This window comes from Lacerta agilis, chromosome 8, assembly GCF_009819535.1.
Source record: "Lacerta agilis isolate rLacAgi1 chromosome 8, rLacAgi1.pri, whole genome shotgun sequence".
Lineage (NCBI taxonomy): Eukaryota > Metazoa > Chordata > Lepidosauria > Squamata > Lacertidae > Lacerta > Lacerta agilis.
Genome location: NC_046319.1, coordinates 16,812,533 through 16,828,227, shown reverse-complemented (window position 1 = coordinate 16,828,227; position 15,695 = coordinate 16,812,533). Strand labels below are relative to the sequence as shown.

General features: G+C 47.7%; 1 protein-coding gene across 1 annotated transcript; it reads left to right on the top strand.

Moving 5' to 3' along the window:
• The first annotated feature begins 6,576 nt into the window (after positions 1-6,576).
• On the top strand, positions 6,577-12,270 carry LOC117052163 (short-chain dehydrogenase/reductase family 9C member 7-like). Its single transcript, XM_033158939.1, has 3 exons — positions 6,577-6,724; positions 10,728-10,779; positions 12,006-12,270. The coding sequence occupies exons 1-3, from the start codon at positions 6,584-6,586 to the stop codon at positions 12,245-12,247; spliced, it is 435 nt and encodes a 144-aa protein (XP_033014830.1). The 5' UTR covers positions 6,577-6,583; the 3' UTR covers positions 12,248-12,270.
• The last annotated feature ends 3,425 nt before the right edge of the window (positions 12,271-15,695 follow it).

The window sequence follows — 15,695 nt, the reverse complement described above, 5'->3', positions numbered from 1 at the left end:
TACAAAGAGAAAAGGGGGTGTTGAAAGGACCCCGCTCAGCAGCTGATCAGCAAGAGATCGGGAGAGAGACAAGAGTCCCTGGCTCCCTTTCAGCCCAACCCTCTTGCCCAGGCCTCCATTGTTGAATGTGCTGCAGAGGGAGGTTGTTTGTTTCCCCAGCGACATGTGACTGGCTGATTAGATTATCTGTCTGGAAACTGTAGAAAAGACTCCCTTTCCTTTAGAAGCTGCAGAAATGTGAGTTGAACCCCATAAAAACGGGGCTTTTCCTCTTTGCTTTCCCCCCTTTGCAAAAAAAGCTGCAAAACTTTTAGCTGATCCTCAAAAAAACATGGTTTTTCTCTTTGCAAAAAAAGCTGCAAAACTTTAGCTGATCCTCAAAAAAACCAGGGCTTTTCCCTTTGCAAAAAAGCTGCAAAACTTTAGCTGATCCTCAAAAAAAACCCAGGGCTTTTAGAGGAGGAAACCCAGAAAAAAATTCTGGGTTTCCTCCTCTAAAAACGAGGTGCGCCCTATGGTCCGGTGCACCCTATGGAGCGAAAAATACGGTATATACCGTAGCATGAGTAATAGAGAACATGAAATTGGGGAAACAGTTTGTAGTGGAGAGTGAGGAAATCTATCAAAATTCTGATTATTCCAACAATGACCACTTTAGGGGATTTTTTTAATTTTAAAAAATATCAAATTCTTTTTAAAAAAACAAACCCAAACAATTATATCACATTTGTGTGGGTGCCCTTGCATTGCAGGTGTCCTAGGCATGTCCTTAGTATGCCTATTGGGTAATCCAGCCCTTTTGGGAAGGGTAGATTGTTAAGGGTACCGAGAGACATGAGGAAACCCTACACCCTTTCCTCACAGAGCTACAATTTGCAGAGTTCCCTGTGAAGACTGCTAAACCACTCTTTAATTTATTGTGGGTCAACTCTTATACTTGTTGCTTTAATTGTATAGTCCAAATGGGGCCAAAGAGTTGACCCGCTGAAATTAATGGGGCTAAGTAGTTGTGTCAGTTAATTCCAGTGAATCTCCCCTAAGCATTGGCTTCAACGCGCAAAGGGCTGTGCTATAACCTCCCCACATCATACATTTAAAACGCCGCAACACCACTTTAAACAGTCATGGCTTCCCTCAAAACATTCTGGGAATTGTAGTTTAAGAGAACTGAGAGTGCTAAGGAGGCCCCTATTCCCCTCACAAAGCTACAATTCCAGAGCGGTTTAACAGTAAACCAATGGGGGGAGTCTCCTCACAACTCTTGTCGCCCTTAACAAACTACAACTCCCAGAATTTTGGAAGGGAAGCCATGACTGTCTGTATCAGGCACCCCCAACCTGCGGCCCGCCAGATGTATTGGCCTACAACTCCCATGATCTCTAGCTAACAGTGGTCAGGGATGATGGGAATTGTAGTCCAAAACATCCGGAGGGCCGAAGGTTGGGGGATGCCTGGTCTATATCATGGCGCTTTTAAAATGGATGGCGTGACTGACCCCAAGGACTCTTCTATATTTCGCAAAGAAAAAATGCTTCATATGTGTTGTTTATACATTTGAACATGGTGACACCAGATAGCGCCGCGGAGTTCTGTTTTGCCAACCCAATTTCTCATGCAAAGTTTGCAACGTGTTTATCTGAAACGCTTATTGGATGTGACTAGATCTAGTCCATGTGGTTCAAACTGCACCGAACAACACAACAGCCACTTTCTCTTGACTCAGTGCTTGAGACGACTAATGTTAACAGAGAAACGGCCTGGCTAAGTGATCAGGGAGAGTGGCCCACACGTCCTGTCCGAAAGAGGGCTGTCCTCTATTTGAAGAAGTCCCCTCTTAGAAAGGTGGCCTGGTTTCCGAGTGATTTTAAAGATAAAGAAGCCTAAGGAGGGAGGGGCTACCCTGTGTGTGTGGTGTAATGTAATACACACACACACACAGAGAGAGAGAGAGAGAGAGAGAGAGAGAGAGAGAGAGAGAGAGAGAGTGTATTCCGTACTTTCCTGTGTATAGGCATCTACTCCTTTGATGAGCTAGCAGCTATTGTCTCGCATAGGAAGGGGGGGGAACTCATCTCAAAATGACAGCTGTCAGACTCAAAAACCATAATATTATTGTAAATATCCCTTGCCCTGCTGAGTGATACTGGAGTTATATTTTGTTCTCTTAATTGCTTTATTGATACACTGATGCTCTCTATTTGAAACAATGTATAACGCTACAAAATTTCCCCTTCCGAGTGTAACCAATGTTTATGTCAGACCTCCCTTTCTGAATCTTTTCTATTTAGCTGATACTGTAACCTTAATGCTATAACCCCAATACGTTAGAATTGTTTTGCTATATTGACAGATGTTTTAAGAGTGTAATTTTTATAACCATGTTAGATTTCTCTTCTGTAATAAGGGAATTATATTGTTTGAAACCTACCACTCCCATACCACGGTGAAACCTAGTGTGTCTGCTTAGATAGGACACAATTACACATGGACAGTAATGTTATTCATCAATGAAGAAAAACATCCTGAACATGACTTTCACACCCACCCATATTGGAAGCCATTGCCGGAAAGGTGTGAGAACTCCAGACAGTCGCTAATCGCTCCACCATTTCAAAGGTCCGCTCCAGAAAGGAAGATAAGGGAAGAACATTTGACACCCCTCCACATGAAAAGGACACCCATTATTTCCATGAACTATCCAATTTCTGTGTAAGACCCTTGTTTTTCACACCTTCCAGCCACCATTGGATTGTATGGGAATAGGAGGGTATAAAATATAAGGGTTTCCCATTTATCGGGGCCCCTTTCCCTTTTCTTAGAAGGCAGGGACCCTACAGCTGTAGTTTTTTTCCTGTGTCTAATAAAGGATCAGTATTGTTTTGCCTGATCAACTTGTTGGTCTCTGTCATTTTCCCGACCGGAGCTTTGAACCTAGAATCAACTATTGAGTCTCCGTATCGCCACAGACTTCCATATGAAGCAGTGGCATTTCAGGTAATTCTTATAACAAGGCCTTGGGGTTTTTTTACTTTAAAATAAGGTTAAAAATCTGGGGGCGTCTTATACACTGATAGTGCATATGCCCATATTCTAAATTTGGGGTCCCCAAAAGTATACACAGAAAAATACGGTGTGCGTATGTGTATGTGTGTGTGTGTGTGGTAAAGACGGTTAAGTCCATTCAAAGACGACTATGGGGTTGCGGTGCTCATCTCACTTTCAGGCCGAGGGAGCCGGCGTTTATCCACACACAGCTTTCTGGGTCATGTGGCCGGCATGACTAAACCGTTTCTGGCACAACGGGACACCGTGACGGAAACCAGAGCGCACGGAAACGCCGTTTACCTTCCCACCGCAGTGGTACCTATTTATCTACTTGCACTGGCATGCTTTCCAACTGCTAGGTTGGCAGGAGCTGGGAACGAGCAACGGGAGCCCACCCCATTGCAGGGATTCAACCACCGACCTGATCGGCAAGCCCAAGAGGCTCAGTGGTTTAGAACACAGCGCCACCCACATACTGGGCTGTATCCAGTGCTGGTCTTCCTCAGAGGGGTCTCACTGGTTGCTCTATCCCTGCCCAAGCAGGAGAAATGCCCTCTGGATAACCTTGTGGTCCTTGTTTCTTTGGGGGAGGATGCCTTGAGCAGGAAAGGCCTGTCCTTAAATCACAGGTCCGCCGTGTTCCCTGTTGTTGGTTTTGCTGTCCAGATTGAGCTCAAGCGCACACAACATGTGTGAGCACGCAGCACCCTCCAACAGCTGGCATCCCCGAACCGTTCCTGTTGTGTCAACAGACTCTTGGAGAATGCCAGCGCGTCTGGCACCAGAGAGCTTGACTGGTGTGCTGACAGCCAGGATTAAGCCAAGAGCAGATTCAAAGGCATCTTAAGCCATTAATGCATGCTCCGATTGGCAAGGCGGCAAAAGCTGTCACCAAAACAGACCGACGACGTGGGGAAAGGCTGTGGTTTTCGTTGTTATGTAGGATCTAGCTTTGGTGTGAGGAAATGATGGACATTCAGATGTGGCTGAACTACGACTCCCATCATCCCCGGCCATTGGGCCTGCTTGCAAGGGCTGATGGGAATTGCAGTTCAGCAACATCTGGAGGGTAAAGGTTCCGCCCCTCAACCTTGGCCAACCTGCTGCCCAACAGGTATTTTGGACTTCAGCTCCCCACAATCCCAGCCACAGGACAGGGATAGCTTAACGACTGTTATCTATGCTCTGGTAACCTCAAGGTTAGATTCCTGCAATGCGTTCTACGGAGGGCTGCCTCTGAAGACGGTTTGGAAACTTCAGCTAGTGCAGAATTCAGCGGCCAGGTTGCTCACCGGAGCAAGACATTTTGAGCATATCACACAGATTCTGGTCCGACTGCACTGGCTACCAATTAGTTTCCGAGCCCAGTTCAAAATGCTGATCTATAAAGCTTTAAGCGGCTCAGGGCTCCAATAACTCAAGGACCATAGAGTTAGCCTATCAAGCTCAGTAATGCCTACACTGACTGGCAGCGGCTCTCTGAGGTTTTAGGCCAGCCGTCTCTTCCAGAGCATGCCAGGGATTGAACCTAGAACTTTCTGCATGCAAATATGCCCCAATATGCCCCAGGCTGAAGCTGCTGAACATACTCTGGGGCTAGGGGAAATTCTGGGGATCTGCCACGGTTGACATGTCAAGAGGGACTATGCTCCGGCAGGTTCCCTGTTTCGTTGACCCCGGGTTTGCTCACGGGTGGATAAGCATAGATCTGTAGCTATAAAGAGTCATGGTGACTCCTGCCAATTGTTGTCTTTATGGGCTGAGATCTTTTGGAGTTGGCAAGGTGTTTGGCATTGCATGCCAGCTGCCCTTTACCATAGGTGGGTCACTGTTTGCGAACCATGCTGAGTGAGGACAGTCATTCGTGCTGAGTGAGGACAGTCATTTTTCCCCGGCAAGGCTGAGTTGGATTCTTAGAAAAAAAGGGGGGGAGAGCACCCTGCTGATTTCAACATCAAATAGTTTAAAACTTCTTTTCACCGATAATTTTTCACTGTTCTTTTTGTAAACCGCTTTGAGGCTTGCTTGTTTTACAATCACATTGCAAGAAAGATAATTAAAAAATGGATATATCTCAGAAGGAGGTTTACTATTTATACCCCACACATCTTACTGGGTTGCTCCAGCCACTCTAGGCAGCTTCCAACATATATAAAAACATAATTAAACATTAATAAAACTTCCCTATATACACAGATAGGAAAAAATATCAACAACCTCAGATATGCTGATGATACTACCTTGATGGCAGAAAGTGAGGAGGAATTAAAGAACCTTTTAATGAGGGTGAAAGAGGAGAGCGCAAAATATGGTCTGAAGCTCAACATCAAAAAAACAAAGATCATGGCCACTGGTCCCATCACCTCCTGGCAAATAGAAGGGGAAGAAATGGAGGCAGTGAGAGATTTCACTTTCTTGGGTTCCATGATCACTGCAGATGGTGACAGCAGTCACAAAATTAGAAGACGCCTGCTTCTTGGGAGAGAAGCGATGACAAACCTAGACAGCATCTTAAAAAGCAAAGACATCACCTTGCCGACAAAGGTCCGTATAGTTAAAGCTATGGTTTTCCCAGTAGTAATGTACGGAAGTGAGAGCTGGACCATAAAGAAGGCTAATCGCCGAAGAATTGATGCTTTTGAATTATGGTGCTGGAGGAGACTCTTGAGAGTCCCATGGACTGCAAGAAGATCAAACCTATCCATTCTCAAAGAAATCAGCCCTGAGTGCTCACTAGAAGGACAGATCCTGAAGTTGAGGCTCCAGTACTTTGGCCACCTCATGAGAAGAGAAGACTCCCTGGAAAAGACCCTGATGTTGGGAAAGATGGAGGGCACAAGGAGAAGGGGACGACAGAGGATGAGATGGTTAGACAGTGTTCTCGAAGCGACTGGCATGAGTTTGGCCAAACTGCGAGAGGCAGTGAAGGATAGGCGTGCCTGGCGTGCTCTGGTCCATGGGGTCACAAAGAGTCGGACACGACTGAACTACTGAACAACAACAACAACAACATACACAGATAACTCCAGTGCCTTTTTTTTCTTTTGAAAAATGTTTAGGGGTACTCTCATTTTCCTACTCATATTGAAATACTGTACTGCCCCCTCAATGAGGCCAAACTTGGATTCACAAAATGTTTAGGGGGGTCTGTGTACCCCCAGGAAAAAAGCAGTGGATAACTCCATACCTTCCAATATTTCTCCAGTGAAAATAGGGGCATCCTAAGGAAAAGCGGGACAATCTGGAATCAAATCAGAAATCAGGGATTCTCTAAATCAGGGAAAATAGAGACGCTTGGAGGGTCTGACAGGGCTACATATGCAGAGTGCATAAAGGCATCAACCAGAGCTCACGTGGGATCCCTTTTTCAGGACATTTTCTTGCCTGGCTCATCATCACGATGTTTGTCGAACGGCGTCAAGAATCGGAGAGGGGGGGGGGGTTGGGGCGGGGCGGGGCCACGCGGGAGGGAGGCGTGGCCCAGCTTTTAAAAAGCCTTCAAGGCGCTCCAAGAAGTGGATGCTACCTGCGCGCTGCGATGGATCAACCGCTTTGCCGCTCCGTGCTCATCACCGGCGCCAACCGGGGCATCGGCCTGGGCTTGGTCCAGGGGCTCCTGGCTGCCTCCCCCTGCCCAGAAGTCATCATCGCCACCTGCCGGTGCCCTGAAAGCGCTCAGGTAAGGCGGACACGTTTCCCTGCACCTGCACGCACCCAAATCCCCCAAGCCCATCTGGTCCAGGATCCTGATCCCCTAGTGGCCAGCCAGGTAACAGAGTGGTGTAGTGGTTAGAGGCAACGCCGGCAAACTGGGGTTCGGATTCTGCTCCCCGCCCCCCGGTCCGGTACCCTGCCGTGAAGATCACTGGGCGACTTTGGACTAGTCACCGTCTCTACCAGATCAGGGCTTTTTTGTGAGGATGAAACAGAGGTCGGGGGGAGATGAGAACTGCGGAGATCGCCTTGAGTTCCTTGGGAGGAAAGGGAGGGTATAAATAAATATTGAGACCCTCCTCTCTCCTCGCCCCCCCCCCAAATCCCAGATCTGGAGAGAGCATCCTAAATCACGCTCCTTATGCAGATAGTTTGGGCGGGACACCTTACCCTCCCTACAGTAGCGCTATAAGCCCTTCCGAAGATTTCCCCTTTGCTTCAGAATGGGGAGACCCTCAAGTTCCCCCTTTCCAACACATTGCATTCCTGTAGTATGAGGAAACCCCCCCCCAACACACACACACTGCTTATATCAGCAATGGGGTTCTGGGGTCTACTATCTACATTTCCATAGCTGCTAAGGAAAACGACACAGATTTTTTTCATAAAATTATTATCCGGCTCTCTAGGATAAGTGAGGTGAACAAAACCAGTTAGTCTTCCAGTGAGTTATATAACGGCTAGATGACCTTCCCAGTTTTATTTAAAATCTCTTCCTTTAACTTTACCCAATGCAGACTTTGCCTGTTGCCATTGCTCTTTCTGAGTGAGATTTAATTGGAATACCGGCAAATTCAGGATTGCGCAGTTAAAGTTGAATATGTCCATACATATGTATTTTTATCTGTACTTCTTCTTTTTTTTTTTTGCTGCTGCCTTTCCAAAGATCAAACCATGTTCAAGGTGGTTTGCAACATGAAAAAAATACATAATTATGACGTAACAGAAGTAGTCACAAACTCGTTAATAAAACATTTTAAAATGCATAACCAAACAGAACAATTTCCACATAAATCACAAGAAGATCTAAAATAAAGATGCAGGAAAAAATAAAATTCCAGCAGCAACATCCCCCCACAACAAAAAAACCACAAACACCCCAAACCAAGAGGCTGTTCAGCAGCCTCAGCTTTTGTAGCTGGAGTCTGTCCAGGCCCCACTCCCCCAAACTAGGTGGAACAGGCCTGCAAGACAGGGAGAAAATATTCCAGGACTAACAGACAATATAGTCTTTGGCCACTTCCGCCTCAGTTTTTTTTTTAATTGGCAGGTCTTGCGCAACAAACCCGCTCCCCCAAAATGTAGGACTTTTTGAGCTAACAAAAGTGGAAAATGCAGGCTATTGCTTGCTTTGAGGCAACATCGTCCAGGCTCCCCAGAAACAAGTGGGTATGAATGCTCATCATGCCAGCGTCATCTAATCTCCCCACAAGCAAATCAGAATGAATCCTTGGTGAACAGATTCCTGGAAGCGCCTGCTTTCATCAACCTAAGCCGGTGTTTCTCAAACTTGGGTCTCCAGCTGTTGTTGGACTACAACTCCCACCATGCCTAGCTAGCAGGACCAGTGGTAAGGGATGATGGGGGCTGTAGTCCAACAACAGCTGGAGACCCAAGTTTGAGAAACACTGATGATCCCAGGAACTGTTTCCTGGCCAGTCCCTCCCAAGTCAGATCTCACCAATTGGGATAATTTCTCTCCAATTTACCCCACTCTACACTCGCTTAGTACACTGAACCATCTCTGCTATTTTAATCCCTGTTCCCCTGGTTTGGTGAGATCCTTTTTTGCACCTCACTGCTGTCAGATGAGTTCTGTCTATTTTGCAGGGAGGAAAGCACACTCTGTGCATCCTCAGAGGCCCTCTTGTGATTGATCAGTACTTTCCAGTTCCCCGGGCTGCGAATTCCATTGGGAAGAGCTGCCACTCAGTGTGGTAGGACAGTAGCTTCGCTTCCAAAGGTCCCAGGTTCAATAGCTTACATCTCCAGGTGGGGCTGGGAGAGACTCTCAGATTTCCAAACTCAGGAAAAATGACTTGCAGTAGACAGAAGGACTTGCAAAGTAGATGTTAAGATTGTAATTAGCATTTATTGCCTAGGAGGAAAAGGTGGAATCCAAATAATTATTTAGGGTGGTATTGAACAAAAGCGTTTCACCACAAAGCACAAAGATTTCTGCTTTCATTGACTTGCGTACTGCAATCCCAAAATTTGTTTCCTGGTCAGTCCTTGCCAGCTCGGTGTGTGTGTGTGTGTGTGAAGTTGGGATTCTTTTTACCTTGACCTGCCTCACTCCACGCTCTCTTAGTACATTGTACTAAGTGCATCAGTTAGCTAAATATTAAACATACAGTAAAGGTAAAGGACCCCTGACGGTTAAGTTCAGTTGAGGACCTCTCTGGGGTTGTGGCACTCACCTAGATTTACAGGCCAAGGGAGCTCTGCCCCTGGGTCCACAGACAGTTTTTCTGGGTTATGGGGCCATCATGACCAAGCCGCGTCTGGTGCAACGGAACACCGAAACCAGAGCGGTGCACGGAAACGCCGTTTACCTTCCCACCGGAGTGGTACCTATTTATCTACTTGCACTTTTGGGCGTGCTTTTAAACTACTAGGTTGACAGGAGCTGGGACCGAGCAATGGGAGCTCAACCTGTCATGGGGATTTGAACCGCCGACCTTCTGATTGGCAAGCCCAAGAGGCTCAGCGGTTTAGACCACAGCGCCACCCGCGTCCCTAGCTAAATATTAGGGGTGTGCAATTCTCCCTAGGGGGTGGAAAGGCAACAGCCCAGTTAAACCATCCACAGGAGAAGATCGGTCTTGCCTAGGCTGGATGCAAACGAAGATAAAAATTGAGAGGGAGGTGGTTGCAGTCCCTTGCCGCTGCCCCATACAGACATGCAGCATATTGGGGGTCCTGTTGCGTTACGTCAGGATTGCAATACCGTAAGCACCGCCTCTCTCCATATGAACCTGAGATCATCTAAGGCCCTTTTCTGCGTGCCTCTGCCATGAGAGGTGCAGAGAGTGGCAACATGAGAATGGGCCTTTTCTGTGGTGGCTCCCTGCTTGTGGAATGCTCTCCCCAGGAAGGCTCACTTGGCACCTTCATTATAAAATGCCCCTCTTCAACCGAGCCTTTGGCTGATTAACATCCAGTGCCCTTTGAAATGTGTTGTAGGTGGGTGGGTGGATTATTGGTTCCCCCCTCCCTTGTAGCCCACTGGCTGAGTATTGAGGGGGTCCAGCCTGCCAGCCCAGAAAACCCACCCCCAGGTGAGTCGCCCACTTTGGTTGATGCCCACGAATCTGATGGGAAGCTTTCAGCGTTACTTTCTGCAGGGTTCGATTGGTGCTCTTTTACGACCTTTAATTAACAAGGGTTGCCCATGTTTATGACGTATACAGCAGAACCTTCCTTTTCAAGACAAGCCTCGCCCCAAACCTGGAACAAGACTTTGTACTCTGATAACACTACTCATATTATTTTTCAGATCTTTGCACCTGGGCTCGTTTCACATGCCCGCTTTATGGTTTTGTTTTTCATCCTTTAATTTTTGTTTTGTTTGTTTTTTCCCTTTTTGTTCATTGATACTTGCTCAAAAATATACAGAAGTTTGTACCCATTACAAAGTGTACTTTTATAATACGCTGGAATTAAAGCAGCTACTTAATATAACAAAGGGAAAAAGGAAGAAAGAAGCAAAGGGGAAAAAGAGACCGAAAGAGAGAGAAAGCAAAAGAAGAGGAGGAGAGAGGAGATTAAAGAAACATTTTTATTATGTATTTTGTGGTTTTTGTATTGTATTTTTATGTTGTGAAGCGCCCAGGAATCTACGGAAGAAGGGCAGTAAATACATTTAATAAATAAAAGACAAATAATAATACTTTTTGCTATCCTATGGGCGGAGGAAGGCTGGCGAGGGTTGCCATTAAAATGTTGGTCTTGTTCTTTCTTTCTAGGAGCTGCAGAAACTCTGCAAGCAGTACAGCAACATCAGGGTTCTGCCGCTTGGTAAGCGAAAAGTTTCCTCTTCTGCTCTGTGACTGATGGCCCCCATGAAGGTATCTGAAGCTCGGGTCCCCAGTTGCTGGACTACAACTCCCATCATCCCTGACCACTGGCCCTACTAGCTAGGGATGATGGGAGTTGTAGTCCAACAACAGTTTGGAGGGGGCACCCAAGTTTGAGAGACACTGAAAGAAACGGGATTGTATCCAGCGTTAGTCCTGCTCAGAGTAAACCCGTTGGAACTGAAGGACAAGGGGGATGTGACGACTCCCCTATTAGGAAGTACAGTATGGGATTTTCTAATTGAGAGAAAGGTGAATCAGAGGTGGCATGACGGAAATTTACAAAATGGCATGGAGGTAGTGGATAAAGAAATGTTTAGGACAGGTGAAAGGATGTGCTACTTCATGCAGTGCATAGTTTAGCTATGGAACTCACTACCACTGGAGGCAACGATGGCCTGCCACCAACTTGGATGGCTGTAAAGAAGGGCTGGACTGATTCCTGGAAGGTAGGGCTATCAGTGGGCTACTAGCCACGATGGCTGTATTCTTCCTCCACTGTTGGAGTCAGCAATGCTTCTGAATGCCAGTTGCTGGAAATCACAGGTGGCGAGTTAGGCATTTGTGCTTGGGTCCTGTTTGTGGACTTGGGGGCACCTGGTTGGCCACTGTAAGAACAGGATGCTGGACTCGATGATCCCCTGGCCTGATCCAGCAGAGTCTTCTTATGTTCTTAGCATAACTAAGACGGGCCCATTAATTTCCATGCGTCTACTTTGGGTAAAACATTGGTTACAAACAGCCGTAGGAGAAAGGCCATGAATTACACATCAGTTGTGAGCGCAAAGAACAACAACGAAGAGAACACATCCCAATCATTGATTGATTTCCATTCTTGCACACAGACCGGCATGTGAACTGCAGCAAATTCCATTTCGTTGTCTGCAGAATTCTCTGACATCCCTAGTTGCCAGTCTATGGATAGCCTATGGATCATTGTTCTGGAGCAGTTACTCCTCAACTGCTCTCTCTTCCTCCTCTCAGTGAGAGGGCTTCTGCTTTGCATGCAGAAGTTGACAGGTTCGATCCCCAGGTAGGGCTGGGGATGTCTACTGTCTGAAAATCCCCGGAGAGCTGCTGCCAGTCAATGTAGACAGTATTGGGCTAGCTAGACCAGCAGTCTGACTCTCTGTTATGCAGTATCTTCTCCTGTGTTCTCGAATCCAGACGTGGTTTCCGAAAACAGCATCAAGGAAACGGTCAAGAAGGTGGAAGACATTGTTGGGGAGAAAGGGCTGAACTGCCTGATCAACAACGCCGGCATCAATGTATTCGGCTCTCTGGAAGATGTCACCATGGAAGCCATGCTCACGACCTTCAAGACTAACACTGTTGCCCAGCTAATGCTCTCCAAAGTAAGAACACAGTCGGTAAATCTGGCATCTACAGTGTTTGCCTGGGGCGATTAGTCCTCTGCCGCAGGCGAACAGCCAGGGACATTTATCCTATGGTAGTTCTTCTGCTTGGTAGCTGAGCTGCCTGTTGCTTACCCTGCATTTATTTCATAAGATTTATATATCGCTAGAGTGTAAAAAAAAAAAAAAGTTCAAAAGTGCTCAAAGCTGTGTGTGGACCTGTCAGTTTTGCAGTCTTAAGGCTGAGTTAACAGGGAATGGCCTGGGAAGAAAGTAGATTGGGGTCCGCGGGTGGTTTTCTCTAGTAGATAGTCGTAGAAGAAGGGCTGTAGCTCAGTGGTAAGACATTTGCTTTGTGTGCGGAAGGTCCCTGGTTCAATCCCTACCAGCATCTCCAGGCCAGGCTAGGAAATATTCCCTATCTGAAACCCTGAAGCGCTGCTTCTAGTCAGTGCAGGCAATCCTGGTTAGTTGAGTCAATGGTCTGATTTGGTGCAACACAGCCTCCCATATGTCTATGATTGGCAAGAGTTTCTGACTCCCAAGTTGTTCTAAACCAGGGGTCTGCAACCTTTAAGACACAAAGAGCCACTTGGACCCGTTTCCAAAGGAAAAAAAAAAAACCTGGGAGCCGCAAAACCATTGCGACATTTAAAACAAATATAACGCTGCATATATTGTTTCTTACCTTAATGCAATAATAATAAATAACATATAGGAGCCAATGCAAAGTATAATTAGTAAAAACAACAAGAATAAGTTCTTACTTTTTTGCATTGACTCAGGGGCGTACCCAGGATCAAAACTGGGGGGGGGGGGCAAGCCATGGTCCTTCAGGTTGTGACATTTCAGCACGGAAAGGCGAATGAAACCAAAATTTTAGGGAAATTATATATAATTATAGCAGTGCTTTATTACAGTAGTTATTACAATTATTTGCTTGGTTTTTTAAAATTTTTATTCTAGTTACATGTCTTATACCAGGGGTGGCCAACTCCCAAGAAACTGTGATCTACTTTCAGCAGTGATCTACCCCCGTTTTCTGGGGTTCAGCTCAAAGTTGTTTTGGGGGGGTGTGGTGGGTGGGAGAGAGGGCTTCCCCCTCTAAGATAGGTTGGCAAGCGAACTAAGAAAGAAAGAAAAAGGGGGGTGGGAATGGAAAAGTGGGGTGGAAAAATATAAATTGGGGGTGTGGTGGGTGGGAGAGAGGGCTTCCCCCTCTAAGATAGGTTGGCAAGCGAATTAATAAAGAAAGAAAAAGGGGGGTGGGAATGGAAAAGTGGGGTGGAAAAATATAAATTGGGGGTGTGGTGGGTGGGAGAGAGGGCTTCCCCCTCTAAGATAGGTTGGCAAGCGAACTAAGAAAGAAAGAAAAAGGGGGGTGGGAATGGAAAAGTGGGGTGGAAAAATATAAATTGGGGGTGGGGTGGGTGGGAGAGAGGGCTTCCCCCTCTAAGATAGGTTGGCAAGCGAATTAATAAAGAAAGAAAAAGGGGGGTGGGAATGGAAAAGTGGGGTGGAAAAATATAAATTGGGGGTGGGGTGGGGTGGGGAGAATATCTATTAAAAATATGTAGTAGTTTAAAAAATAAAAATAAAGGGGGGAAATCTTTTTCTTCTTTTTCCTTTTTTTGAAAACAAAAACAAAAGGGGAAGAGAAAAGAAAAAGGGGGGATAGAGGGAGAAAAGGGTAATAATAAAAATTCAAATAGAGTGGCTGCAGCAGCTGTGGGGGGTGTTTGTTTATTTTTCGTTTGTTTGTTTGTTTTAAAAATGGGATTTCTCCCCTTGGATTAAAAAAGGAGGGGAGGAAAAAAAAAGAGGGGGGTGGGAGAGCAAGGCAAAAAGCCAAAAAGCAAAAAACAGGTTTTTTTGGGGGGGGGATCGCGCCAGGCTCTGCAGCGCGCCGGCCTCGGGGCTCCGGGCCCCCGAGCCGCCCTTGGGGCCATCGTTGAGCATGTACACCGCCCGCAGCGAGCGCTGGCGAAGCACGGGTTGGCGGAGGTTTCAGAAGCAGCCCGGGCGTTTTCGCCGCCGCCGCCCGGCCTTCCTGTTGCACAGCGGCGCAGGAAGGCTCCGAGTCCCGGCCGGGCCCCCGGGCGCCCCCCGGATCCCGCTGCCAAAGAGGCGCCGGACGGCGAGGCGGAGCAGCAAAGCCAGGCGGAGGCGGCAGCAGCACCATCCGGCGACCGACGCCGGGAAGGTCCCCCGCCCGCCCGCCTCTCCGGGGAGCGGGGAAGGCGCAACGGAGCCAAGCCCCACAAGGACACCCCAGCCGCCCGCCGGGCCCGACACTCCAAGGAGGGAAGCGGGCAGGCGCGGCGGGTCAGGAGGATGGCGCGGCGGGCGCAGCCCAGGCGGGCCAGGAGCGCAGCGCAGTGCCCCCACCACTCCGCACCACCTCCGCGCCCCAGGCAGCCGCCCCGGAGCCGAAGGAGGAGCGCCTGTTGCGCGCTCACAGTGGCGGGCCACGGCGGGGACTGCCCCGCTCCGCTCCGCCAACTGCGCTGCCGCCGTCGCACCAGGCCCCGCCCCCGCACCTCCCCCCGGCTGCCCCCTCCCTCCCTCTCTCTCTCCCCCCTGCAAACCGCCCCTCCATCGCTGGCAGGGCTGGCGCGTCTTCCCTCTGGCCGAGGAGTTCTCAGGCGCAGTGCCCCCACCACTCCGCGCCACCTCCGCGCCCCAGGCAGCCGCCCCGGAGCCGCGGCAGGGCCGCGAAAGAGCCGCATGTGGCTCCAGAGCCGCAGGTTCCCTACCCCCGTTCTAAACAATTATTGTATTCCCTCCCCCATCCCCATCTAAACTATGCTCCTAGAATTCCTTATCCACGATAGCTCAGATAAAAGTTACACTTCAGTCCGTAGGTCAACCCAGTGTATCGCTCACATTCGCTTGGCACAGATTTTGTATCTGCCTCCACACCCAGCTGCCGTATCACACACCTGGCTCCCGTAGATGGAGTCTGGGGCTCTAGTAGAGAGGCAGTCAGTCATGGGTGTCTTGGGGACTCCTCATTGCAGCTCTGTTTCACACAGGTGCTCACGAGAAACAGACAACTGTGAAATTGGCTGCAGTATTTCACTTCAGTGAGAAATCACAACTTTTGAACTTATTTTTCCAAAATCAAGTTTCTAGTCCTTATGTTCAGCTTTCCCACCCACCCCCCAATAAATTAATATATAGATAGATAAATAAATCAAGTTTCTATTCCTTCGGACCCGGAGGATCGGTTTGCATCTCAGAATTGCCTGAATCTCAGAAGCTGGAAGAGTTTCCAAATAAGATTTCTCAGGGCAAGAGGTGGGAAATGAGAGGATATGCAAATCTGCTTGAACTTGCAGAGTGTATTTCCCCTTTTGTAGGATTTGCTAACTTGCTGAAAGGTTATGTTTTTATTTATTTTAACAAAATGCTAACCGCGTGCTGTTTTTAAAAAATACGTTGCCTGTGCAGACGTCACCTTTCCATTTCCCATTAAAACTAAATAAGTTCCTTTAGGCAT

Coding starts and splice junctions, on each gene's coding strand:
- LOC117052163 (XM_033158939.1), top strand. CDS start 6,584: ATGGATCAACCGCTTTGCCGCTCCGTGCTCATCACCGGCGCCAACCGG. Junction 6,725..10,727: donor GGTGCCCTGAAAGCGCTCAG/GTAAGGCGGACA, acceptor CTTTCTTTCTAG/GAGCTGCAGAAACTCTGCAA. Junction 10,780..12,005: donor CATCAGGGTTCTGCCGCTTG/GTAAGCGAAAAG, acceptor TCTCGAATCCAG/ACGTGGTTTCCGAAAACAGC.